Here is a 26,532-nt window from a genome sequence, read left to right as displayed (position 1 = left end):
CTCATCATACCTCCTCTTCGTTGTTTTACTTATACTCACTCATCATACCTCCTCTTCGTTGTTTTACTTATACTCGCTCATCATACCTCCTCTTCGTTGTTTTACTTATACTCACTCATCATACCTCCTCTTCGTTGTTTTACTTATACTCACTCATCATACCTCCTCTTCGTTGTTTTACTTATACTCGCTCATCATACCTCCTCTTCGTTGTTTTACTTATACTCACTCATCATACCTCCTCTTCGTTGTTTTACTTATACTCGCTCATCATACCTCCTCTTCGTTGTTTTTCTTATACTCGCTCATCATACCTTCTCTTCGTTGTCGCACTTATACTCACTCATCATACCTCCTCTTCGTTGTCGCACTTATACTCGCTCATCATACCTCCTCTTCGTTGTTTTACTTATACTCGCTCATCATACCTCCTCTTCGTTGTTTTACTTATACTCGCTCATCATACCTCCTCTTCGTTGTTTTACTTATACTCGCTCATCATACCTCCTCTTCGTTGTTTTACTTATACTCACTCATCATACCTCCTCTTCGTTGTTTTACTTATACTCGCTCATCATACCTCCTCCTCGTTGTTTTACTTATACTCGCTCATAATACCTCCTCTTCGTTGTTGTACTTATACTCACTCATCATACCTCCTCTTTGTTGTTTTACTTATACTCACTCATCATACCTCCTCTTCGTTGTTTTACTTATACTCGCTCATCATACCTCCTCTTCGTTGTTTTACTTATACTCACTCATCATACCTCCTCTTCGTTGTCGCACTTATACTCACTCATTACAACCCCTCTTTGTTGTCGCACTTGTACTCGGTCATCATACCTCCTCTTCGTTGTTTTACTTATACTTCCTCATCATACCTCCTCTTCGTTGTTTTACTTATATATACTCACTCATCATACCTCTTCTTTGTTGTTTTACTTATACTCCCTCATCATACCTCCTCTTCGTTGTTGTACTTATACTCACTCATCATACCTCCTCTTCGTTGTTTTACTTATACTCGCTCATCATACTTTCTCTTCGTTGTTTTACTTATATTCGCTCATCATACCTCCTCTTCGTTGTTTTACTTATATTCGCTCATCATACCTCCTCTTCGTTGTCGCACTTATACTCGGTCATCATACCTCCTCTTCGTTGTTGTACTTATACTCACTCATCATACCTCCTCTTCGTTGTTTTACTTATACTCACTCATCATACCTCCTCTTCGTTGTTGTACTTATATTCGCTCATCATACCCCTCTTCGTTGTTTTACTTATACTCGCTCAGCATACCTCCTCTTCGTTGTCGCACTTATACTCACTCATCATACCCCTCTTCGTTGTTTTACCTATACTCGCTCATCATACCTCCTATTCGTTGTTGCACTTATACTCACTCATCATACCCCACTTTGTTGTTTTACTTATACTCGCTCATCATACCTCCTCTTCGTTGTTTTACTGATACTCGCTCATCCGCCTCTTCGTTGTTGTTTTACTTATGCTCGCTCGTCATACCTCCTCTTTGTTGTTTTACTGATACTCGCTCATCCGCCTCTTCGTTGTTGTTTTACTTGTACTCGCTCATCATACCTCCTCTTCGTTGTTTTACCTTAACCCGCTCATCATACGTCCTCTTCGTTGCTGCACTGATATTCGCTCAACGCCGCCAGCCTTTCTCTTTCATATGGATGGGAAGAGAAATACAGAAGGATAAGGGAGGGAGGGGGTAGGGGAGGGAGGGGGTAGGGGAGGGAGAAGATAGGGAAGAACAATATAGAACAAAGGTGGTTAAGTATTAGGGGGAAAAGGGGTAAGGAAGGGAAATGAAGGCATGAAAAAAAGGACAAGCGAGGGAGGCTATGCGGAAATGAAAACAAGAGGGATAGTGGATAGAAGTTATGAGTAAAAGGCAACATATTTCCAATCACAAAACAGTATCCTATAATAAGATAACCTGTGAATGTACGGACAGAGGCCAGCCTGGACCGTTTTTACCTGGGTATTCACACAAACAGAGATTCATTGTCATAGACCTGATGAAGCTGTCTCACGGTTCATCTCCAATGGCAGGAAAAGCAGTAAGAAGCATACAGACATATTTTTTTTTTTAAGAAAACCCATCCACCACCCAACGCAGTAATAAACACAGTGACCATACTAGAGACAATAATGTCTCCTATATAATAAATAAGTTATAACTTAAGAGATCCTTTGTTGATACAAACTAAAAAAAGAGCTAATCAGTTATTCTAGAATACCCACAGCAACATTCTTTAAAATAAATTCTCTAGATGCTCATAGCTTCCAGGCTTTCAAAAAACCATCTAAACAAGCTTGTATTTTATGAAATATATTAGTTTTGCACTCCCCTCCCCCCCGCCCGATGGCATGCCGTCAAATAGGGGACATGCGTAAGGAGATCACGCGATAAATTCAAGCCAAAATAAACACCGACTGCGAAGAACAACGAAAAAAAGGAATGTTTTTTTTTATGAAAATAAACCCTTTCTGAAAATAATACATTGTGGCTTTATTCGTAAACACTAAATAAATTGCTTTCTGTTGCTGTTATTTTGTCGCTAAATGCCTTAGTGCACGCGAGTTTGCCACCCAAACAATCACGTGATCTCTTAGCGCAAGTCCCGTACTGCCTACATCATAACAATGTGACGGTTGATTTACTATTTTCCTTCAGCTTCAAAGGGCAAGATGATCGGCATAACCTATATAGACTCACAACACATTACTCAGAGGAGGGCACTCATCACATGATTCCTGTAGTGCCACGCAGCTTGTAGAGTATAGCTGTATCACTGCACAGTCCTGATAAATAATAGACCGTTTTCACGATGTTGCGCGCGAATCCAAAATGCCACAGACAGGGGGCAACAGCTGATCTACAATGTCGTACAAAGTGGAGTTTACAGACGAAGCTATAGAAGCTTTGCTAGAGTGCTTCTTTTGCAGAGTTTTGGCGCTAGAGTCAAATTCCCCTTGTCCGCATCATTTCGGATCAGCTGTGGCCCGCCAGTCTGTGGCATTTTGGACGCGCGCGGAGCATCGCGAAAACTGTCTGTTCATCTTGCCAAGCTGTCTCGAGACGTGGCTTACACTCTCATGTACTGTCAGGTGCATCTTGATTTCCACCGTAGCAGTTTTTCTTGTAAATTATCTATACATGCTTGCTTTTGTATCAAGATGTCCTCCAACTGGGCTACGTACTCCACAAAGTCCTGGAAAATAATGCAAAATTGGTGGTTTACGTTTAAAATATACAAGGTTGTTTAACGTTATGGCAAGTTGCCTTCATCAAGGATAACAGAAAATGTTAACGGTGTCTCTCCTGGATCTCTGGTCCTACCTGCCCCCCCTTGTCTATGTGTTTGTGGTGCCCCCCCCCCTTGTCTATGTGTTTGTGGTGCCCTCTTGTCTATGTGTTTGTGGTGCCCCCTTGTCTATGTGTTTGTGGTGCCCCCCCCCCTTGTCTATGTGTTTGTGGTGCCCCCCTTGTCTATGTGTTTGTGGTGCCCCCCCTTGTCTATGTGTTTGTGGTGCCCCCCCTTGTCTATGTGTTTGTGGTGCCCCCCCTTGTCTATGTGTTTGTGGTGCCCCCCCTTGTCTATGTGTTTGTGGTGCCCCCCCCTTGTCTATGTGTTTGTGGTGCCCCCCTTGTCTATGTGTTTTCAGTGTCCCCCCTTGTCTATGTGTTTGTGGTGCCCCCCCTTGTCTATGTGTTTGTGGTGCCCCCCCCTTGTCTATGTGTTTGTGGTGCCCCCTTGTCTATGTGTTTGTGGTGCCCCCTTGTCTATGTGTTTGTGGTGCCCCCTTGTCTATGTGTTTGTGGTGTTCCCCCTTGTCTATGTGTTTGTGGTACCCCCCCTTGTCTATGTGTTTGTGGTGCCCCCCCTTGTCTATGTGTTTGTGGTGCCCCCCTTGTCTATGTGTTTGTGGTGCCCCCCCTTGTCTATGTGTTTGTGGTGCCCCCCCTTGTCTATGTGTTTTCAGTGTCCCATCCTTGTCTATGTGTTTTCAGTATCCCATCCTTGTCTATGTGTTTGTGGTGCCCCCTTGTCTATGTGTTTGTGGTGCCCCCTTGTCTATGTGTTTGTGGTGCCCCGCCCCCCTTGTCTATGTGTTTGTGGTGCCCCCCCCTTGTCCATGTGTTTGTGGTGTCCCCCCATGTCTATGTGTTTGTGGTGCCCCCCCTTGTCTATGTGTTTGTGGTGCCCCCCCTTGTCTATGTGTTTGTGGTGCCCCCCCTTGTCTATGTGTTTGTGGTGCCCCCTTGTCTATGTGTTTGTGGTGCCCCCCTTGTCTATGTGTTTTCAGTGTCCCCCCTTGTCTATGTGTTTGTGGTGCTCCCCCTTGTCTATGTGTTTGTGGTGCCCCCCTTGTCTATGTGTTTTCAGTGTCCCATCCTTGTCTATGTGTTTGTGGTGCCCCCCCCCCTTCTCTATGTGTTTTTGGTGCCCCCCCTTGTCTATGTGTTTGTGGTGCCCCCTTGTCTATGCATTTATAGTGACCCCCCTTGTCCTTTTGTCTGAGGTTCCCCTGGATCTCTGGTCCTACCTGTTCCCCTTTGTCTATGTGTTTGAGTAGCACCATCTCCTCATGGCATAGCCCTGTCACCATTGCTAGGTGGGTGTGGTGTGCAGCAACTACTTGCTCATCAGTGATGGCACATGGTGATGTCTTGCTGGCAGGAATAGGCTCTAGATGTCTTGTAGGTCTGAAAGTCCAAACAAATTACAAATAATATAAGTTTGTAACTTGATCCATACCAGCAAACATAAAAACAAAACGTCTTCTGATATTAATCTTGAAATTATGGGATATCATCATTGTACAATTATAAATCCAACCTAAGACACCGCACTACACTAAGACACCACACCACACCCATCATATTACACCACTACACCATACCACACCCATCACATTACACCAATACACCACAGCCATCACATTACACCAATACACCACACCACACCCATCAAATTACACCAAGACACCACACCCATCACCTTACACCAAGACACCACACCACACCCATCACATTACACCAAGACACCACACCCATCACATTACACCAAGACACCACACCACACCACACCCATCACATTACACCAAAACACCACACCCATCACATTACACCAAGACACCACACCACACCCATCACATTACACCAAAACACCACACCACACCCATCACATTACACCAAGACACCACACCCATCACATTACACCAAGACACCACACCACACACATCAAATTACACCAAGACACCACACCCATCACATTACACCAAGACACCACACCACACCCATCACATTACACCAAGACACCACACCCATCACATTACACCAAGACACCACACCACACACATCAAATTACACCAAGACACCACACCCATCACATTACACCAAGACACCACACCACACCCATCACATTACACCAAAACACCACACCACACCCATCACATTACACCAAGACACCACACCGCATCCAGCAAATAACAACTGTCTATCTACACTTCATTCAGAACACTACACCCAACACACCACACTACATCTACCACACCAGGGATGGATCCAGGCCTAAAGTCACGGACCAATCAAGGGGGGGGAGGGGTATAGGGGCATGCCCAACAGGAAATTTATGAAATTACGTGTTTGAAACATGGAATCTGCAGAATTTTTAGGGATGCATTTGGCATTTTAGGAATTTATATAGTGAAATCATTAAAACAAGGTTATGTTTCACAGGTGCTGTATTAAACTTTTGGTCATTTTAAAACTGAGTGACTTCATTAATCGATTAGTCAGATAATAAATATACTATTTATACCTAATTCAACCAAATTTGTGTTCTTGAAAGTGTGGCGAGGCAAGTACCAGTTATTCTCTTTGAATACCCCTTGGCAATATCCAAATGATTAGACTCCTTTGCAGCCACCCGAGGTCGGAGTCACGCAAAAACGCTCCCCGCCCCACCTACCAAATGGTGTGATTGTAATATATAAAAAACAACCCCCCCCCTTGTATTATAACGTAGCTTGTGCCACACAGACAGCAACTCGTATCAATAATTGACTCCATGACCTCTCAATTCTAAGCAATTTTACGGTGCATTATCCCATCTAGTTGCTGATCTATTGGCACTTCTCCTCTTTGCATGTTTCTCCTAGATTCATCCATTAGAGGCATCGGTCAATTTTGCTCATGTGTGGTATTTTACCAGCCTATTTACCTTACTAAAATAACAGCCGAAAATCTTCCCAAATAAAACACAGGGCAAACAGAAATGCCATTAATATACTAAGAATACACTGTCCAGGGGTTTTGCTAAAAACATTATGTTTTTCACTCACGAGGGCGACCACTTTCCATTGCCATAACTCATAGAGAATTCTAAAGAGCTATCGTCCTGTCGCCACACTTTCATCATTAATTCCAACTTCTCGGGATCTGAATTCGATCAAATTCTACACCATAATCAAAAGGATAACACTCCTCCTTTCGGCAGACAGGCTCTCCACGAGAAACGTCTGCATTTTATGAAGCCATGCTTCGCTTTTCAAGATTTCGGTTCGAGAGATATGTACAAGAGATCACACGCTAAAGCAAGCAAAGGCCTACTTTCTCATGGGTAGCATCGGGATTTTATTGTCAACTGATTCCAAAGTGATTCACACGTTATAGCAACCAATCAAAACAGAGCTTGAGTAGTTCAGCGTGGGCCGTAGCCAATCGGTGAAGAACTTGAGTGGTTCCAGAACACGCGCAAAATTTTTATACACGCGCAAAATTTCTAAATGGTTCCCCTCCCCCAAACTAGATTTATCATTTACCATCAGGAGCAATATTTCCCGTGGGGGGACCGGAAATGCTGTCTAAGCGCTAAAGGAAATAACAGCGAAATAACTTAGGAAGCAGGTTTTATAGTGTTTAAATAACAGACAGCAGATGGATGTTTATTTTTATTGAACGTTTTAAAATTCAAATCTACAAAAAAACCAAAACATTTTTCTGGGATTTTGATAGTCTCCTTTGCAGCCGCCCGAGGTCGGAGTCACGCAAAAACGCTCCCCGCCCCACCCGACTAGGATTTTGAGTGATTCACTGGAATCAGTTGAATCAGTCTGGATCCACCCCTGCACACCACACCCTCTCACCACATTACATCCAACACACCACACCCACCACATAACATCATACACACACCACACCCAACCAAGTTATACATTCCTTACCGAACAGGAGACTCGTCCACAGTGATGGTATGACTCTCTTCACCTGTCTTCCCGTTAAACAGCCTCGCCAGACGAGCTTTGATCCGCTTGCTGTACCGATTATTCATGTTAGGTGAGACTTCTTGATCCCCTCCCTCTTCTCCTCCCATCTCCTGATGAGACCCGCGTTGTTCGCCTCTAGACTCTACTACCATGGACTTAGTACAGGAAATACTCGTGACGATAGGCGCCTGCTTACGAGGCGGCTTTTCTTCATCTACAACGCGACCCTCATTACCGGAAGTGCAACTGTCTCCTATTACAGCCCTTCCGCCTGTAGGTTTCTCAGTCTTTTTAGCGCCTCCCGGCTTTCCGGACACTTCCTCATCTCCAATAGAAAATCCACGAGAAGACAAGCTACTTTGAGCATTCACATTGCCAACTGAGCGATAGTCACGGCTTCGCTGAGCAAAACGCGAAGTCTTCACTTCACCAGCCTTCTTTCTACCCTTGCCATTCCCCTCGTAACCATAAAACCGTCTTTGGGAAGCGTCCGAATTTCCGGACACTTCTGTGGAATCTTCTAATACTTCCTGGTTGGGTTCTTTAAGCCCCTTAACGTCACGTTTATCTTGGGTTTTGTTTTGCGAAGCATCTGACACCTGTTCCATATTTACATGTTCCATGTTCTCGGCTTTGCCTGCTCTGTTTGTGAATCTCGACTTGGTTCTCCTTTCTGCTGTGCTCGGGTTGACCCTACCCCTAGACACACCCCTTGGTACCTCCTCGTCACTTGGTACCTCCTCATTCACCTTAAGGACATTTGTTATTCGCTTGGTTGCTAATCTGGGTACACCTTGGGTACCCTCACTCGAAGTCTCCGGGGCTCGAGTTGATCTGACTGTCTTTGTACTTCCCGAACTAACTGAAGCACTTGTTCGGGAGGGTGTGGCCATAGTATGGGGTCTGGCGTTACCCCCTGTTAGCTCTGCCTCGTCCATCTTAAGGCGTTTAAGCGCCTTTTGCAGATGAGCCGTGTTTTGAGACTTGGACATCTGAAGACGTGCGTTCTGAAAATGTAAAACACTTTTTTGTTAAGTGAGGAAAATAATGCTATAAATAAGAGGATAGTGCTTGTGCCTTTAGCTCATGATGTTTTTATAAGTTGTTCTTGTTGTTGCTAATTCAATACCGTTGCCACATCTTATGACATGCCACATCTTATGACGATTAGGATGATGATAAATTTAATTTTGATTGAAGATGTTGTTGATGACGATAAGGATGGTGATGGTTCGCTGGGATACCTTGCTGTCATTATACCATACCTGTCGCCTTACCCAGTTCGTTCGCTGTGATACCCTGCTGTCGTTATACCACACCTAACTGGTCGCCTTCACCAGTAAGCTGTGATACCCTGATGTCGTTATACCATACCTGACTGGTCGCCTTACCCAGGTCGCTGTAATACCTTGCTGTCGTTATACCATACCTGACTGGTCGCCTTACCCAGGTCGCTGTATACCTTGCTGTCGTTATACCATACCTGACTGGTCGCCTTAACCAGTACGCTGTAATACCTTGCTGTCGTTTTACCATGCCTAACTGGTCGCCTTACCCAGTTTGCTGTGATACCCTGCTGTCGTTATACCATACCTAACTGGTCGCCTTCACCAGTAAGCTGTGATACCCTGATGTCGTTATACCATACCTGACTGGTCGCCTTACCCAGTTCGCTGTGATACCCTGATGTCGTTATAACATACCTGACTGGTCGCATTACCCAGTTCGCAGTGATACCCTGATGTCGTTACACCATACTCGACCGGTCGCCTTACCCAGGTCGCTGTAATACCTTGCTGTCGTTATACCATACCTGACTGGTCGCCTTAACCAGTTCGCTGTAATACCTTGCTGTCGTTATACCATACCCGACTGGTCGCCTTACCCAGTACGCTGTGATACCCTGATGTCTTTACACCATACCTGACTGGTCGCCTTACCCAGTACGCTGTGATACCCTGATGTCTTTACACCATACCTAACTGGTCGCCTTACCCAGTTTGCTGTGATACCCTGCTGTCGTTATACCATACCTAACAGGTCGCCTTCACCAGTAAGCTGTGATACCCTGATGTCGTTATACCATACCTGACTGGTCGCCTTACCCAGTTCGCTGTGATACCCTGATGTCGTTATAACATACCTGACTGGTCGCATTACCCAGTTCGCAGTGATACCCTGATGTCGTTACAACATACTCGACCGGTCGCCTTACCCAGGTCGCTGTAATACCTTGCTGTCGTTATACCATACCTGACTGGTCGCCTTAACCAGTTCGCTGTGATACCCTGCTGTCGTTATACCATACCTAACTGGTCGCCTTCACCAGTAAGCTGTGATACCCTGATGTCGTTATACCATACCTAACTGGTCGCCTTACCCAGGTCGATGTAATACCTTGCTGTCGTTATACCATACCCGACTGGTCGCCTTACCCAGTACGCTGTGATACCCTGATGTCTTTACACCATACCTGACTGGTCGCCTTACCCAGTTCGCTGTGATACCCTGCTGTCGTTATACCATACCTGACTGGTCACCTTTCCCAGGTCGCTCCCATATGATGCTGTGTCCGAAGCTTGAGTTGAGTCAGGCCAAGACTTGCTATCTGTCCCGTGCACGGTCACGGGTCTCGCAGGCGTCGCGAGTGTTCCTTCTTTCTTCAGCTCCTTCACCCTGAAAGAGAGCATTTACTGTTACACGTTACACTGTTAAACATTGCACTGTTATGTCTGGTGCACACTAGTGACATAACGCGATAACGACACAGGGTGACCATCATACGGTAGCAACTCAACCAGGTAAGACACAGGGAGGCCATTAAACGCTAACGACCCTATTCAGGTAAGACACAGGGAGACCATCAAACGTTAACAACACTGACCAGGTATGACACAGGGAGACCATCAGACACTAACGACCATATTCAGGTAAGAAGGGAGATCGCCAGACATTGATAACACTACCACGTAAGACACAGGAAGACCGCCAGACATTGACAACACTAACCAGGAGTGACACAGGGTGACCATCATACGGTAGCAACTCAACCAGGTAAGACCGTTTATTATGTAATCTCTGGTGCAGACTAGTGACATAACGACATGGGTGCGCGCACTCTTATGTTCGTGTGTTCAAGTGTGAATGGTTCGACATAAGTCCGACAAGACATAAGTCCGACATAACGACATGGGCATAACGACATAAGAGAAATAAACAAGTTTTTTTTTTCTTTTATGTTATTATGTCCTGGTCGTTATGTCGGGCTTAACATAAGAATTTAAGGGTGCGCGCGCCTATGTCGTTATGACACTAGTGACGCTATTACCCATGCATAAATAGCAACGAAATATGAAACGAAATGTTCTGTATTTGTGTATAGCGCAAATTAAGATGGCGAAACATGATCAAATGTTCTTCACGTGTGTCCTTTGCTCGTCAGTGTGTAGATACGGACTGCTCCACGCAGTTTACAATCATGATCGTTGGTTAGTGTATAAGCACTTTAACTGACAATTGTACCACGGACTTATAGCGCCCCTAGCAGTTCTTTTACATCCCCAATACAGGTTAATGATGTGCGGTGAGAGAAGGGACCTCCAGCTCAACGTCCTTCTCCAAGAAGACGAGGAATTAACAGTCCTCAATGTAGAGAGCGAGGAATTGATCTGACCTGAGTTCGCGCACTGGTCATCTTGAGATATGAAGCCCGTACTACTAAGGTATCGCGCAACTCTTTATATCTCGTAAAGAGATATAGAGATTTTAATCAAAATGTATGTTTTAGCAATTTGTTGTTTCATTTGATGGGGCCGCTTGTCGCTGAGCCAAGAGTACACTTTCAGACGACGTTCTCTATACCTGTACACACGCCCTAAGTAATACCTGTCGGCGTATCGCAGGGTGTTCAGCGTGTTCTCGCACGATGACAGGCTTGGCGAGATGTTAGCGATCATGCAAGTCATGGTATTGCCTACAAACGAGTCCTTCAACACCTGAAAGAGAATCCAAACACGCGCAATGGGGTTAAGGTTATACAATGCAATTTTCCCTGCAACTTTGAACAGCAATTTTCTTTTGCGCTACAAGTTGCAAGAAAATTACGGGTGTAACATCCTCTTAATGCAACTTGCAGTGCAATTTTTTGTTGCGTTTCAAGTTGCAAAGAAAGTAAGGAAGGTTTCTACTTTTCGCAGCATTTCGAGAAACATCGCCCTGTGTATCATGTTTCTGCTATCTGTATTCTCTGTAATTCCCCATCGTTGAATTGCGGTACCCTGGTACTACCAAGTACATACGCAGAAAAATACTACAAGATTTATACCCTACTCAGTCACAACTTTGTTGTTATTTTGATACAGCATTGGAAAATAAATTAGAAGATGACATTTCGAAATAACCACCTAAAACATGAGTTTTTAATTCATGTCCCCAAATTTAATCGAAAATATTTTGGAAGGCCCCCCCCCCCCCAAAAAAAAAAAAAAAAATCAGCAGATGGAAATAGATGCTTTCTCACACTTGGTACTTTGCTAGGGTGACAAAATGCCGAGCCCACAGCCCTTCATAGTGTGGAGTCTCGGTTTACCTGGGTGAGCTTGCTCTGTCTGAACGGCGTATGACGTGACTCCTGGTCCAGAGATCTGATGCATTCCTTTAGCTGGACACAAGGATAATGCAGAAGTGATCAGTGAAGGACGCACAGCCGTGTGTCCGGACAAAAAGTTCCGAACCAAGACAACGCGAGTAGCTAAAGCCACGAATACAAGTACAACCGAGAAACACTATGGAAAAGCCTCTGTTAGCAGGGTACCTTGTAACTCACCGCTAAAAGGCTCTGGTTGATCTCCGCGCCCTCCATGCGTGTCTGCTTATCCGTATCTGTCACATCCACCGCGCGCTCGCTTCCCGCGAGATCGATGAAGGAAAATCGACCTATGCCCTCTCCTGACGAGTCGGCTTTGAGTTCTAGCTGCAGGATTGCGTGGGACCGGGACGAGTCGGCGTTGACGCCTGTAGCGCCTGTACTGCGAGCGTTCCCACCAGACTCGATCACCTGCAACGTACATATGTACATATAACTCGCATATGTCTCGTGATGGGATTAGAGTTTCCACTAACATCCGCCCTCAGACATCTAAATGATCACAAGCAGGTAGAGAAAAGTGTAGAAACAATAGACATTGCCAATTCACCTTCACCATTTTTCGCTAAATTTTTTTTTGCGACGCGAGCGCGAAACCGAGGTCAGCAAGTAAACTTCGCCATCTTGTTAACGATTCCCCTGATCTCGGTTTCACGCGGGCGTCGCACTGAATTGTGGGAAGACATGGGGAAGGCGAATGAAAATTTGCTCGCATAGACGACGGCACTTTTAAGAGGATTAAAATCCTCTCCTCTGAAGTGTGTCTGCTGAAATCATCGTTGACGTACAAGAAAAAAAAAATTGCCGATGGAAAATTGCTGGAGGATACATGATACACAGCCAATGTCTATCGTCAATGAAATTTTGACAATGAAAAATTGGTGTTTTTGAAGCGTCACGGGACATTATCAATGACACATCACCAATGGGGAACTGATGGAACATCTACACAGTCAATGTCCATTGTCCATGGAAGTTTGCTAATGAAAATTTACTTGTGTAGACGGCATGGTGAACTGATTATTTGCTACTTTTACTCAGCAACGCGTGAAAACGCCCTTAATGAAATTTGAGTGTTTCAGTGTTCAAACTTTAACCATATTTGTCAGTGCAGGATTATGTATCAAAAGACAACAAAATTATATTATTGAAAATAACATGCTTTTCTCTAACACCAAAGCGCAATTTGAGGTGATTCGGCGGAATATCTTTTTAGATATTCCACCCGCTATAAAGAAATATACACCTTTCTCAAGCAATACATAAGATAATGAAGTTGAAAGTGCACAGAAAACAACAAAACTGTAGACAACTAAAAAAACACACAAAAAACGAATTTTCCTACCACTACCGAAGTCATACCTTTGTCGATAACGAAACGCGATTAGTTACGCGATTATACAACTCTCATCAAATATTTAGGAGTTTATGATTTTTAATGAGATAAAATTTGGGGGAAGTATAATAGACTGCCCTTAAAAGCCCGGCCGCAAAAAATGAATATCTGCTTAGTGGTAAAACAAAGAGCATTGTTAGAAGGGAAAGAAATAAAACAAAAGCCTGCACTTAAAGCCGCATTGTCACCAGTTTACTTCCAGAGGTCCGACGGAAACCTCAACCGTTAGAAGACAAAAGAATCTATTAAAATCCGAGATATTAAACAGGCCATCCGCTCTAAATTATCAATCACATCCTCAAAGAAACTTCCAATAAACACACTGCTTTCAATATTTTGAAATATTTTTCGCGTTTTCCGTTAAATATCATCGGAGATTGTTACGTAATTGACCGGAAGTAAACTGGTGACAATGCGGCTTAATTACAGCCAATTTATTTGAAAAAATATAGCCGAAATACCGATTGCAACAGAATTTACTTCAAAGTTAAAATATCAGAAATAGCAAATAATTGTTTTCGCAACTATCAGACAACTCTAAAAAAAACACATGAATTGGTTCGCAAATCTGGATAATTATAGGTTTTTTTTTCAATAGCACTTAGAAAGGAATGCACCGCCAGCAGGGTTTTTTGGTTGTAATTTTGAGATGTTTCGGTATTTTTGAAAATTTTTAGTATGTCATGGAGGTCACCTCATAATATCATTTAGCGGGAAATTCATTTTTGTCGCAATATCCGTAAATGCTAGTTTTAAGGCTGATTCCTAGACAAAACGATTTAGTCGTATGTGACATGCCTACATGTCGTAGCCCTCAATGACACACTACAACTTTCGTATCCGAACTTCGTAGCGGAGTCGTAGCCTGACTTACACTCTTTGAATTGAGTTGTGGAGGTGTTGCGAGCAAGTCGCATACGACTAAATCAGGCTGTCTAAATCGCAAGTGCTGAAAAACGCAAGACTAGTTCCAGTACCGCGCGGTTAAACCAGCCTTTCTGTTTTGAAATGGCGGCTTTTTACCGGCGAACTGTCACATTTTGGCGAATGCTAAGAAAACTAGACCAAACCAAAGGCTATAGTTTTCTTTATGACTCCCTCATTATCACACAAATCTGTCATTTTTTGTACAGTATGGTTTTAATGCTGTATAGTTAGTCAAATCAGCGACTGAAGTCAGCCTTTCGTACCTTTTTCTCGAACGATTCAACACTACGATTGTGCTTGTTTTCGCCAGAGCACGCGCATGCGCATACGTTATTGAGCACTGTCGTCTACATCAGCCTTTAGAGCAAAGCTTCCAATAAACGCATCGCTTCGAATAAGCCCCCCCCCCCCCCCCCCCGATCAGTGTCTTACTGATCGACGACTTCGTTTTCTTGGTTTCCTTGCGAGAAAATGCAGTCACACTAAAACTGACCTCCATAAGTTGTTCGACGTTCTCAACTCGTTTGTGCGTCAGACCAGCGATGCACACTTGATGCGTGGCATTTTCACGTGCAAACAACCTGTAAATGTCAGAAAAAGCAACTCTGATCTGCACTTTGCAAGCGTCAAATCTATTGAAAACTATTCCAAGCTGTTGAGTATTGTTATTGGACACAAGCTGCGTGTCACCTTTCTAACGCATTATTTATATGTGTCAAATAAGATAATAAAGCAATGAAATTTACTGTCTTTGGTTAAAATGACCAAACGGTTTTTCTGTACTTGCTTTTCAGCCCTGTAGCTAAAAGTTTGAGCGGGGTGGGGTCGTTTACTCATTTATCAGACCATTTTTTCTTATGAAGCTCGTCCTAGCTCAAAGTGGTACTTAATTTTCCTCCATAAGAGCAGACCTCCCAGTTAAGTGTAGCGGTTGTTCCGAACCTCTGAACCACCCCACCCCCCACCCCCCACCCCCTGGCTTCTGTAAAGAAGGTAGGTGGGCTGTCCTTGACTTACTTTTCCCTTCCGTTAAGAAGGTCAAACAGTTGCCCACAGTAGATTTCATAGAAGCTTATCCACATGCTAATTCCGTGGCCATGATGAGATGAGTGCAGCACGGTGAAGATGTCGCTTGCTGCTAGGAGGTACAGTCCGGGTATATCCTCTGTGCCTAGCATGGTGTGGGTCTTACCACTACCAGTGCACCCATACGCGAAGCACGTGGCCTTCACACCTCTGCAAATGTTAATATCACTTTGTCCTGGGGGCTGTACTTATGACAAGTGTGAGGTGGGGTCAGGGGGTATTCTCAAGTGAAGGTGTCCAAATAATGTTAGTCAGCAGAAGACTGGGGGGGGGGGGGGGGAGAATAGAATAGAGGGGAGGGGAGCAACCCTCAATCCTTACCTTGAAAAGATAGCATTGACCATTGGTTTAGCTGTCCTCTCGTACACCTCCCGGTTTGTGTACCGCTCATCAAACACTTCATCAAACATAAATGGGTACTGGAAAACAAGGTCAAATTTCTTAAACTTTTTAACGCTTTTTTTTAACGCTTTTTGGGAATTTGATTTTCAATCACATTTAATCATGTTTTTTATGGAAAACAAATCCCAAGCAGTTCGCTGATACTCCTTCGCATGTACAAAACATTCTTTTCAACTTAGCAATGATCGATTTACGGAGCTCTGCACTCGACAAGGTCTAGCAGGAATCGACCCTTCTTAGGAACGTCCGTAATTGCGCGGGTTTGTATTTCAACTTTTGCCGTGAAGAATGCTGATTGGTACATGTTCGCGCATGCGCATGCAATAAATACTGGACCCTCTTTCCCGCGAGCCAGAATGCCGAGCGCAAAGAGAGTCCCAGGTCTGGACTATGTACCTGTTGAGTATACTTCTTGAGGTCAACCGCTACCTTGGGCGAACTTATTACGATGGAGTCTCTAGCATTCACTGCAGCAACATCTTCCTCACCACTCTCCTTCTCATCTCTGCTCAGTGGTCTCTTCCGCACACACACTCGGATCCTAGACTCATGGCTTGCATGACTTGGGGCCTGAAACATCTGCTTTGCTGCCCCTTTGGATTTGGGTTTGGATGAAGGAACCCCATAGTTGTAGCCAACAGGAGCTTGGCTTCTGTTAACAAAGTGCTTTAAATAAGATAATAGGGACCTTCACATTTAAGACGATGTAGAGTCTATGATGGTACCCATGCAAGATTTCAGCACCCACTACCAACATTTCCTTTAGCATGTGGAATTGTGTGTGTGCCATTGCCGCCATACCTTAAGAATCAAACACACAGTGAGCCATATAACACTATAACACAATATACCACACAAGCTGTAACTAGAAAAAACATGGGCAGTAGGCTTTGGACTAACAAACTGCACCACACAAGCTATACCTACCTACCTACACCACTACCTACCCAGAGCCACATGCACCACATCTGTGAAACTTAAACTTCTTAGAAAATGTGAAGAAACTATCATAGGTAAATGATCTTTGCTAAGTTACTTTATAAATATTACACATGGAAAAATATGATGAAAACATTCATTTATATACGAAATTTGGAGCAAACTTAGGCAATAACCTGTTTTCTGTTGTTGTACTTACTTGATTGGAGTGAGTGTGATTCTTTTTTCCTGCTTGCTTTGGCTTTCTCTGACAAATGTTTTGCTTTTTGCTTTTTCAAGAGCTGGGCTATCATTTGTACTAACTCTTGGTTTCTTTGCAGCAACCTCGGATCCTACTTAAACAAAAAGATTATTCAGTTATTTACTTTACTTCTTTTTATTTACTATATAGTAAGTATAAGAGACAAAACTTCTACTGATTATGAACAAAAACTATAATGAAAAAGCCATTGATAAAACTAAAAAAAAATATGCCCAGCATTATCAGCTGTTTTTGCACTCAGAAACATACCTGTCAACTCTCCCGCTGGAGTCTCAAAATTCCGGACCCCCTCTCCCACTCTTCCACTATTTTTATCGCTATTAAAATTGGACCCCTTCTCCCACTTTCCCAGGTTAAGCACTAGATCTCCAGCTTTTTAGCGATTTTTATCACTATCAAAATTTTGCATTCCATTGTGTAATGCAATTTATCTAACACCCTCACAAGATCTATAAATGGATTTGTGCATGAGAGCTTTCTTATCAACAAATGCCTGCAAGAGTATACCAACACCTCCCCTTAAAAATAAATATACCCCACCCCTACCCCCAAAAATCCTCAAGCCTTGAGTTTTACGGGGGTTGACAGGTATGCAGACAGACCAGACAAACAGACAACGAGCCGACAGGTATTGATGGACAGACAACAGACATTAACAAACAGACAGACAGGCAGCTATTGACAAACAGACCAAAGAAAGACAGATACACATTGACAAACAGACATTAAAAAAACAGACAGTATTGACAAACAGACATTGAGAAACAGACAATATAATTGAGCTATGTCGTGCATACCTGATAGCAATGGATCCAGAGTCCTAGATGACCTTGTTGTCGCCTTGTTCTCCTTGATTCGTTGTATAAGTGCAAACATCATCTCTCTGTCATGCATGCTGGTTATCCCAAAGGCCGGATAGTCTTGCATGGTCAGTGCCACCAAGCTTTCAGGATTCTCAATTCCTTGGGAGGTAAAGTTCTCGTAGTATTTATCTAAAGATGATTGCTGGAGGATTGTATAAAGAATCGTGTCACTCGCCATGTTTCGACAAAACGTGAGTCAGTTTTGTTTTTCCCGCTCAAAATAAGAGTTAGATTTGAGGTAAAAGATATTTAATTCGGGTGTGACAACATGCAAATTTTCACCCATTTCGCGCAGCACATTAGTCGTGTTTTGATTCCGCCAAGCAACGGTCCTTTTTTTACACTTTACGAATCGTTAGTAGCTTTATCCGTTGTTTTCATCTTTTTCCATGACAACTTGCGATTTTTTAAACATCTTCTGAGAGCACTGTCTGGCGTTTCTATCAAAGTCAAAGGTCTACAATATGGATAATTATTTTACGAAGATCCCAACAGTTTAGTTCTTTTAGCTTTCCTGTATGCTTTAGTCGTGAAAAGAGAGTTATTTTTCGTTCGTTCAACAACAAATCGACGCCATCTTGAAAATGTATAGTTTTGTAGTAAGACCGCTGACCGTCAGCAGTGCGGTCAGTTAGCACAAGGTAAAGGAAAAAAAAAACTTTTTCCTTATCATTGTTTCTTATCCTCGTTATTAATCCTTCTTTTTGATTTTCTCTAAAGCCTGGCTTACCAAAATAAAACATACTTCATTGAAAATAAATGAAAATAGCAATTCATAATAAAATAAGATCTTTTAAATTTTAAAACCAGAATCCATGCTAGATGTTTTTTTCTTGGCAGACATCCATTTTTTTATTTCCATTATCATTTAATGGTTTGTTATATTTTATTATCAATTTTAAAAAGTATCCAAGTCCGCTGGCCAGGGAAAAGAGGCTTGCAGCCTCAGCTAGTCCTAGTCCTCCTCAATTCGCGCTAAATAACAACAACTTGACCGACTCGACTCGTGCATCGAGGACAAAGAGAAACTGAATAACTTTTCCTTCACAAAATCCTCCAAAAATGGATGAAACCTTGAGCAGATTTGTAGATCGTACGGGGGCTGATCCTGCTCTCGCCAGAGACTTCCTACAAGGAACGAACTGGAACTTTGAAGAAGCATTGAAGGCTTTTCAAGAGCTTTCCCTCGGAGGGTCCTTTCCGAACAAATCCCAGAATACAGTGAAAACAAAAACTAGTAAACCACAGAGAGGTCTGTCTGTTGTGAACTCAGAGATTGTCCGTGAAGCTAGAAACAAAGTTAGCGAGAAGGATGTTACATCAAGCAACGGATCAAACGAGTGTTTTGATGAAATGGCCAAGTTCACTTTTGTGCTTCCAGATTTGACGAGATATCCACAAGATTTTAGTGAGTTTTTACGTAGGGATCTGATCGAGACATCAACGCTTGTTTCCCTTGAGCAATCAGGTGGGTTCTAAGGAATACAAGTCTGAAAGACGCTTTATTAATAGAGACTTTCAAACCCTATGGGTAACAAGCCTTCATCCTGTAACGTTTTCTAAGGAAACACAACATACTCGCCATTTCCTCTAATGCGGAACGTACTTAGGTAATTTAGCATTGATAATTGATACATAAGGTTATCGTTCTAACATTGTGAGCCGGAAATGACAAATTACGATATCTATTTGACCATTTCTTCAAGTAAGTTGAATTCAAAGAGAGATAAGGTTTTTATTTTGTGTTCAAATTGGTCATTATATTTTATTTAGCATGATATCACCGTCTTTGTCACTATACACCCTATACATGTTTGTCGTTTGTTTGTATGCTTCATTTTGTCTATCTGTATTGCTTATCATCAACTTTGTAAACAGTATTTCGATTAACATATACATTATGTTTGACACTTCTTTTGTGTAAAAGTGTTAGGAATGCCATTAAATGGCAATACAGTCTTCATTTAATATCAAAAACGTAATCAGTGCACAATCAATTATGTGAGCAACACATATATCAAATATTAGTTTAAATCCATTCACATACTATCACGAATCTTGCAATTTGATTGGCTCCCGTACTCACTATCTAATGAGCCATAATTAGTGAGTAGTGAAAAAGCGGCGACAAAAGTGGTTATTTATTACTGAGAATAATTAAATATTTTATTATTTGAAGGTAGTATGTGAGTATATTTATACTACATTAATTAAACCACCCGTTCTCGCTAAGCAACTCGTTGACGACAGAGCAAAAAAAATGTCAAGTTTTTCCAAAATAAGGTCTGGTTAAGTTTGGTAAGCTTGAATTTTTGCATAGCAGGTTTTTTATGTTATGTCAACCAATATATTAAAAAGTATTTTTTTCTAATAGATTTGTCTTCGAGATATGAGGCTTGAAGTGCAATTTTCAAATGTTCAAATTATGAATTTTCCTCGTTTTTAGGGATAAGTTAGGCTCTGATTAGAAATTAAGCCAACTTTGCTCGCTTATATCAAAATTTCTTTAAAATTTGGAATTAAGCTTTTGGTTAGAGGAACTCCGTGTATGCGGAATCTTGAGCTTATATATTGAGAATTGGAAAATTTCATGCCATTTTTTTTCCTCTGTCACTCGTTGACTATCTATTGACTCATAGAAAACTCAGAAAAACTCAGAAAACTTGTAGTCTAATATGACAGTACACAGCATATTATAGCAAGTGCACCATACCATACCGTACCATACACACAAATATTAAATGTGTGACAGTACACATCACATTTAATAGGAAATATGATGACTCTACATGTGTGAGATATGACAGTACATTTATCATATCAAATATGATGACACTATTGTTCTTTGCTGCTGCAATTACATTTATTCGTTTTTATCATAGGACATTTAAACTGGTGGGCAGATATGGGTGTCTGTCAACGCCTTGTTCCCTTAGCAACAGTTGGTGATGGCAACTGTCTTCTGCATGCTGCCTCTCTCGGAATGTGGGGATTTCATGATCGTCTTTTGACTTTGCGCAAGGCATTATTTCGCACTTTGGTAGGTGATAAGGCCAGTGGGGCAATCAAGAGACGTTGGCGACTGCAGCAGTGGGTGAGAAACATGGAGGCAGGGGGACTTATCTATACAGAAGAGGAGTGGGCAAGAGAGTGGGAGGAAGTGTTAAGGATTGCATCTACCGTGAGGCGTCACTCGCAGCATGCTTCAGAAGACAGCCTAAATCCTGGCACTTTGTTAGAGGAAGATGGCGAACCTAGAGAAAATGCTGTCAAGGAATCAGGACTGGATAACTTAGACAATGATTGCAAATCAGATCAAAAGGATGTTTTAAACGGCAATGAAGGTTCTCCTCTTTTCAACGACAACAAAGGAAATAAAACTACTGCTCAGAGCTCTGAGGAGAGTGAGGATGAAATAAAAGGTCTAGGAGCTTTCGAGAGTTTAGAAGAAATTCATGTATTTGTATTAGCTCATGTCCTTCGAAGACCTATTGTTGTTATAGCAGAACAGTTTCTTAGAGATTTCAGTGGAGATGCAATTGCGCCAATACCTTTTGGGGGTATATTTCTACCCCTGGAGTGTCCCCCTGAACAATGCTACAAGAACCCTCTAGTGTTAACATTTGAGTCAGCCCACTTCAGTGCTGTGGTTGCTAGTGATGGCAAGCAAAATGGAAGCAAGAAAGAGAAAGTGGTGGTGAGTGGTGTGCCAGTTGTTGGGCCAAACTATGATCTGCTACCTATTCATTTCTCTGTGGACCCTGGAGCAGACTTTGCTTGGGAAGAGCTCAGTGCTAGAGTAAAGGACCAGCATATGGAGCTGAGCATGGAACAAAAGCTTATACTCTTGGGGAAATATTTAGAAATTGCAGAGGTAAAGATACCTGGAACTGGAAAGGACCTTAGCAAGGATGGGAATAGCGGGGAAAAGTGTACAGCCCATGCAGCAGAGAAAATAGATCCAAAGAATAAGGATGCTAAATCCAAGCAAGACTCCAAATTAAAACTTGGTTCCAATAAAGGGGATAAAGGCAAAGGATCAGGCTCTTGGTTAGCAAACAAGTTAGTCAAGGTAGGGAACCTGGCAGGAGCTTTAGGCACAACTGTGCACTCCATGGTCTATGTCGCAAAACTGCAGGCCAACAACAAGCCAGTTTACTATGATAAAATGATCGAGAATTATATCCAGTCTGCAAAACAAAGATTCGAAGAGGAGAAAAAGAAGCAAGTGGAGGCAAAGAAAAGTGGTCCTCATGACAAGACGAGGCCTTGCATTGCTCCAGGTTGCCAAATGTATGGAACTGCAGCTACTAATTACTTATGCTCAGGGTGTTACAAGACGCAAAAGACAATTAGTGTGTCTGGTGATTATGGAAACAGTCAGGGAGCTACTACAAGCGGTGCGAATGCTACTGTTGGAAAGGCAGACTCAAAGTCCTACTTCCCACCACCTTCTTTCTCTTCGTATGTTCCATATGACTACTTTGGCGCAGTTGGGGGAGGGAATGGACAAAGAGGACCTAAGCCAGAAAAAGCCTTGCCACCTCTCAGGGGTTCAGTTCAACCGTCACCCCCACCTTCCTACAAAGAGGCCACTAAAGCACCATCAAGGCTAGTGTCAATGGGACAGGAAGGAAAAGACACATGGAGCTGTTCCCATGGTAGTAGGTGTGCCACAGAGGGATGTGACTTTTATGGTAACCCTTCAAGTAAGGGGTACTGCTCATCTTGTTTCAAGAAAACAACAACTCAGGGACAGAATACAACTAGAAATGGTTAACTAAACAATCAGAAGGAAAACTATTTCCATTTCTCTAAAGAAAAAGCCAGCTCATGCTAATCAACAGGGGAGATGGTTTAAGCCCTGCATTACCCAGGTGCATGTCCAAAGGGGGTTCCAAGGGATCCGGACGTCACCCTGCTTATGTACCATGATAGGAAATTATATGGGTAACACCTGAATTCGACTCTGTCTGCGTAAAAGACCCAGTACAAACAGCATTAGCATTGCTGGACCAGCAATCTGGGCCAGTAATCAGGGCAGTTTAATTGTACTTAAAAAAACTAGGGGGGGGAGGGGGCCGTCACATGCCTTCTGGTAATTTCATTATACTTTAAGAAAAAAAAAACTGGGAGGTTCCAAATCAACCCACCCCCCTGGTATCTTGTAATTTGTAATGCTGGCTCTGAATGGGGTATCATTTTACTTCATTAATTGGTGACGGTACCACTACAAGCTTCTATTGACAACTTTTTGTAAAAAAGATAACATTGCACTTTTATTTTTTTCAGTGATATAATAATCCTCTTATTGAAAATTACAAAATTACAAAATAATGTCTTACTTTTAGTGGGAATTTTGCTCAACGTAAAAGAACAGTGGGTACCCGTACAGTATCTGCCGGTGCCTTACCCCAGTGACAATTGTTCATTTCAGTTCCTTTCACAATTTTATATTTATTTATTTATTCATTTATTTATTTATTTCCACCAATTTTCACCAGTTATACTGGTGCGGAACGTACAACAGAGCCAGGCTCCAAATCAAGTGCTCCCCTGAGTGTATTGTTAGTAAGCATTGTAAGCACTGTCACTATGGGTGGTCACTGCCAGAGGGTTTATTGCGTCCCCAGTGGTTCTTTTACGTCCCTTCATTTCAGGTTAGTGTAGTGCAGCTTGAAGAGAAATTATTGGTGTAGCCCGAAAAAAATAATGTAAAGAGCAGATGTCATTTTCGAAAAGTATTAATATTTTGAAGGCATTTTTTTCTTTCCCTTCTGCAATCAAAGATGTATCTTGCCGTTTCTCTGTTTATATCTTCAATTATCCACACTTTATCCACACAAAATAGAAAGGCCCTTTTGTTTGTCATCGTCCTGATATCTTTATGCAGGGCCTCTTCCTGGTGTGCAGATCGTGCACATTTTCTTATTCGGGGTTATGGTCTAGCGTGTCTCCCGGTCTGAATGGCTAAAATTGTTGGGCTGAGTCTTCGTTTTGTGAGGGTGACCCTGTGTCGTGCATTATTTATATCAGTTAGGTAATCTTCGCATTTGTAGGTCTCCTTGAAAGTCCTAAAATGTCTCAATTTGTTCTTTCGGATTGGATCTCGTCTATTATTGTAAACTTCGCTTAGCTTCACCTGTCGCTCAATATCTTCTAATATCAGCTTTAAAGTTTGCATTGAGATGTTTAAATTATGAGCATCAAATCATATAAAACCTAATCCTGCGTGAATTTTTTAGCCCAAGTTACCCTGCTATTGTTTTCTGCCGACTCTAGAAGTGTGCTATCAGGGTCACACCAAGTGCTATCAGGGTCACACCATTTGCCATCAGGGTCACACTATGCGCTATCAGGGCCACACTATGCGCAATCAGGGTCACACCATGCGGTATCAGGGTCACACCATACCCTATTAGGGTCACACCATACGCTTTCAGGGTCACACCATGCGCTATCAGGGTCACACCATGCGCTATCAGGGTCACACCATGCGCTATCAGGGTCACACCATGCGCTATCAGGGTCACACCATACGCTATCAGGGTCACACCATGCGCTACCAGGGTCACACCATGTGCTATCAGGGTCACACTATGTGCTATCAGGGTCACACCATACGCTATCAGGGTCACACCATGCGCTATCAGGGTCACACCATACGCTGTCAGGGTCACTTCATGCGCTATCAGGGTCACACCATGTGCTATCAGGGTCACAACATGCGCTATCAGGGTCACACCATGTGCTATCAGGGTCACACCATACGCTATCAGGGTCACACAATGCGCTATCACGGTCACACAATGCGCTATCAGGGTCACACCATGTGCTATCAGGGTCACACCATGTGCTATCATGGCCACACTATGCGCTATCAGGGTTACAACATGCGCTATCAGGGGCACAGTATGCGCTATCAGGGTCACACCATGCGCTATCAGGGCCACACCATACGCTATCAGGGTCACACCATGTGCTATCAGGGTCACACCATGCGCCATCAGGGTCACACCATGTGCTATCAGGGTCACACCATGCGCCATCAGGGTCACACCATGTGCTATCAGGGTCACACCATACCCTATTAGGGTCACACCATGCGCTATCAGGGTCACACCATGCTTTATCAGGGCCACACTATGCGCTATCAGGGTCACAACATGCGCTATCAGGGTCACACTATACGCTATAAGGGTCACACCATACGCTATCAGGGTCAAACCATGCGCTATCAGGGTCACACCATGTGCTATCAGGATCACACCATGCGGTATCAGGGTCACAACATGCGCTATCAGGGGCACAGTATGCGCTATAAGGGTCACACTATGCGCAACAGGGTCACACCATGCGGTATCAGGGTCACACCATGCGCTTTCAGGGTCACAACATGCGCTATCAGGGTCACAACATGCGCTATCAGGGTCACACCATGTGCTATCAGGGTCACACCATACGCTATCAGGGTCACACAATGCGCTATCACGGTCACACAATGCGCTATCAGGGTCACACCATGTGCTATCAGGGTCACACCATGTGCTATCAGGGCCACACTATGCGCTATCAGGGTTACAACATGCGCTATCAGGGGCACAGTATGCGCTATCAGGGTCACACCATGCGCTATCAGGGCCACACCATACGCTATCAGGGTCACACCATGTGCTATCAGGGTCACACCATGCGCCATCAGGGTCACACCATGTGCTATCAGGGTCACACCATGCGCCATCAGGGTCACACCATGTGCTATCAGGGTCACACCATACCCTATTAGGGTCACACCATGCGCTATCAGGGTCACACCATTCGTTATCAGGGCCACACTATGCGCTATCAGGGTCACACCATGTGCTATCAGGGTCACACCATGTGCTATAAGGGCCACACTATGCGCTATCAGGGTTACAACATGCGCTATCAGGGGCACAGTATGCGCTATCAGGGTCACACCATGCGCTATCAGGGCCACACCATACGCTATCAGGGTCACACCATGTGCTATCAGGGTCACACCATGCGCCATCAGGGTCACACCATGTGCTATCAGGGTCACACCATGCGCCATCAGGGTCACACCATGTGCTATCAGGGTCACACCATACCCTATAAGGGTCACACCATGCGCTATCAGGGTCACACCATTCGTTATCAGGGCCACACTATGCGCTATTAGGGTCACAACATGCGCTATCAGGGTCACACTATACGCTATAAGGGTCACACCATACGCTATCAGGGTCAAACCATGCGCTATCAGGGTCACACCATGTGCTATCAGGATCACACCATGCGGTATCAGGGTCACAACATGCGCTATCAGGGGCACAGTATGCGCAACAGGGTCACACCATGCGGTATCAGGGTCACACCATGCGCTTTCAGGGTCACAACATGCGCTATCAGGGTCACACCATGCGCTATCAGGGCCACACTATGCGGTATCAGGGTCACACCATGCGGTATCAGGGTCACACCATGCGCTTTCAGGGTCACACCATGCGCTATCAGGGTCACACCATGTGCTATCGGGGTCACACCATATGCTATCAGGGTCACACCATGCGCTATCATGGTCACACCATGCGCTGTCAGGGTCACACCATATGCTATCAGGGTCACACCATGTGCTATTCTTTTTGATTACTCGCATAGGTAGCTTTCCGAGTCCCTCTCCACTTTTTAGTTAAAACAT

At 43.5% G+C, this 26,532-nt stretch overlaps 3 protein-coding genes across 5 annotated transcripts; 2 read left to right on the top strand and 1 right to left on the bottom strand.

The window, feature by feature from the left end:
• Positions 1-2,168: 2,168 nt before the first annotated feature.
• On the bottom strand, positions 2,169-18,429 carry LOC5502060 (kinesin-like protein KIF2A). 3 transcript variants are annotated; one of them, XM_032370323.2, is made up of 13 exons: positions 17,763-18,429; positions 16,903-17,038; positions 16,161-16,416; positions 15,684-15,781; positions 15,294-15,512; positions 14,770-14,857; positions 12,134-12,364; positions 11,897-11,968; positions 11,170-11,303; positions 9,837-9,984; positions 7,267-8,315; positions 4,585-4,744; positions 2,169-3,248 (listed from the first exon to the last, which is right to left on the bottom strand). In XM_032370323.2, the coding sequence occupies exons 1-13, from the start codon at positions 18,004-18,006 to the stop codon at positions 3,141-3,143; spliced, it is 2,943 nt and encodes a 980-aa protein (XP_032226214.2). In that variant the 5' UTR covers positions 18,007-18,429; the 3' UTR covers positions 2,169-3,140. The 3 variants fall into 3 exon arrangements, with proteins under 3 accessions (XP_032226214.2, XP_001623288.3, XP_032226215.2); XM_001623238.3 differs by having other exon boundaries at positions 11,194-11,303; XM_032370324.2 differs by having other exon boundaries at positions 16,903-17,035.
• A 361-nt stretch (positions 18,430-18,790) lies between these two features.
• LOC5502067 (OTU domain-containing protein 7B) lies at positions 18,791-23,155 on the top strand. Its single transcript, XM_032370325.2, has 2 exons — positions 18,791-19,296; positions 20,711-23,155. The coding sequence occupies exons 1-2, from the start codon at positions 18,891-18,893 to the stop codon at positions 22,606-22,608; spliced, it is 2,304 nt and encodes a 767-aa protein (XP_032226216.2). The 5' UTR covers positions 18,791-18,890; the 3' UTR covers positions 22,609-23,155.
• Positions 23,156-24,280: 1,125 nt separating this feature from the next.
• On the top strand, positions 24,281-24,922 carry LOC125563119. The gene has a single exon (XM_048727948.1). It carries the CDS (start codon positions 24,281-24,283, stop codon positions 24,920-24,922), a length of 642 nt encoding a protein of 213 aa, XP_048583905.1.
• The last annotated feature ends 1,610 nt before the right edge of the window (positions 24,923-26,532 follow it).

The sequence above is a fragment of the Nematostella vectensis genome, chromosome 5 (assembly GCF_932526225.1).
Source record: "Nematostella vectensis chromosome 5, jaNemVect1.1, whole genome shotgun sequence".
Taxonomy (NCBI): domain Eukaryota; kingdom Metazoa; phylum Cnidaria; class Anthozoa; order Actiniaria; family Edwardsiidae; genus Nematostella; species Nematostella vectensis.
This window is presented reverse-complemented; position numbering and strand designations above follow the sequence as displayed.

Excerpts from the sequence above, each read along its gene's own strand:
- LOC125563119 (XM_048727948.1), top strand. The coding sequence starts at position 24,281 with ATGCGCTATCAGGGTCACACCATGCGCTATCAGGGTCACACCATGCGC.
- LOC5502067 (XM_032370325.2), top strand. The coding sequence starts at position 18,891 with ATGGATGAAACCTTGAGCAGATTTGTAGATCGTACGGGGGCTGATCCT. Across the intron at positions 19,297-20,710 it reads TGTTTCCCTTGAGCAATCAG|GACATTTAAACTGGTGGGCA; the intron begins GTGGGTTCTAAG and ends TTTTTATCATAG.
- LOC5502060 (XM_032370323.2), bottom strand. The coding sequence starts at position 18,006 with ATGGCGAGTGACACGATTCTTTATACAATCCTCCAGCAATCATCTTTA. Across the intron at positions 15,782-16,160 it reads TCAAGAAGTATACTCAACAG|TACCCATTTATGTTTGATGA; the intron begins GTACATAGTCCA and ends CTTGTTTTCCAG. Across the intron at positions 11,304-11,896 it reads GACAGAGCAAGCTCACCCAG|GTGTTGAAGGACTCGTTTGT; the intron begins GTAAACCGAGAC and ends ATTCTCTTTCAG.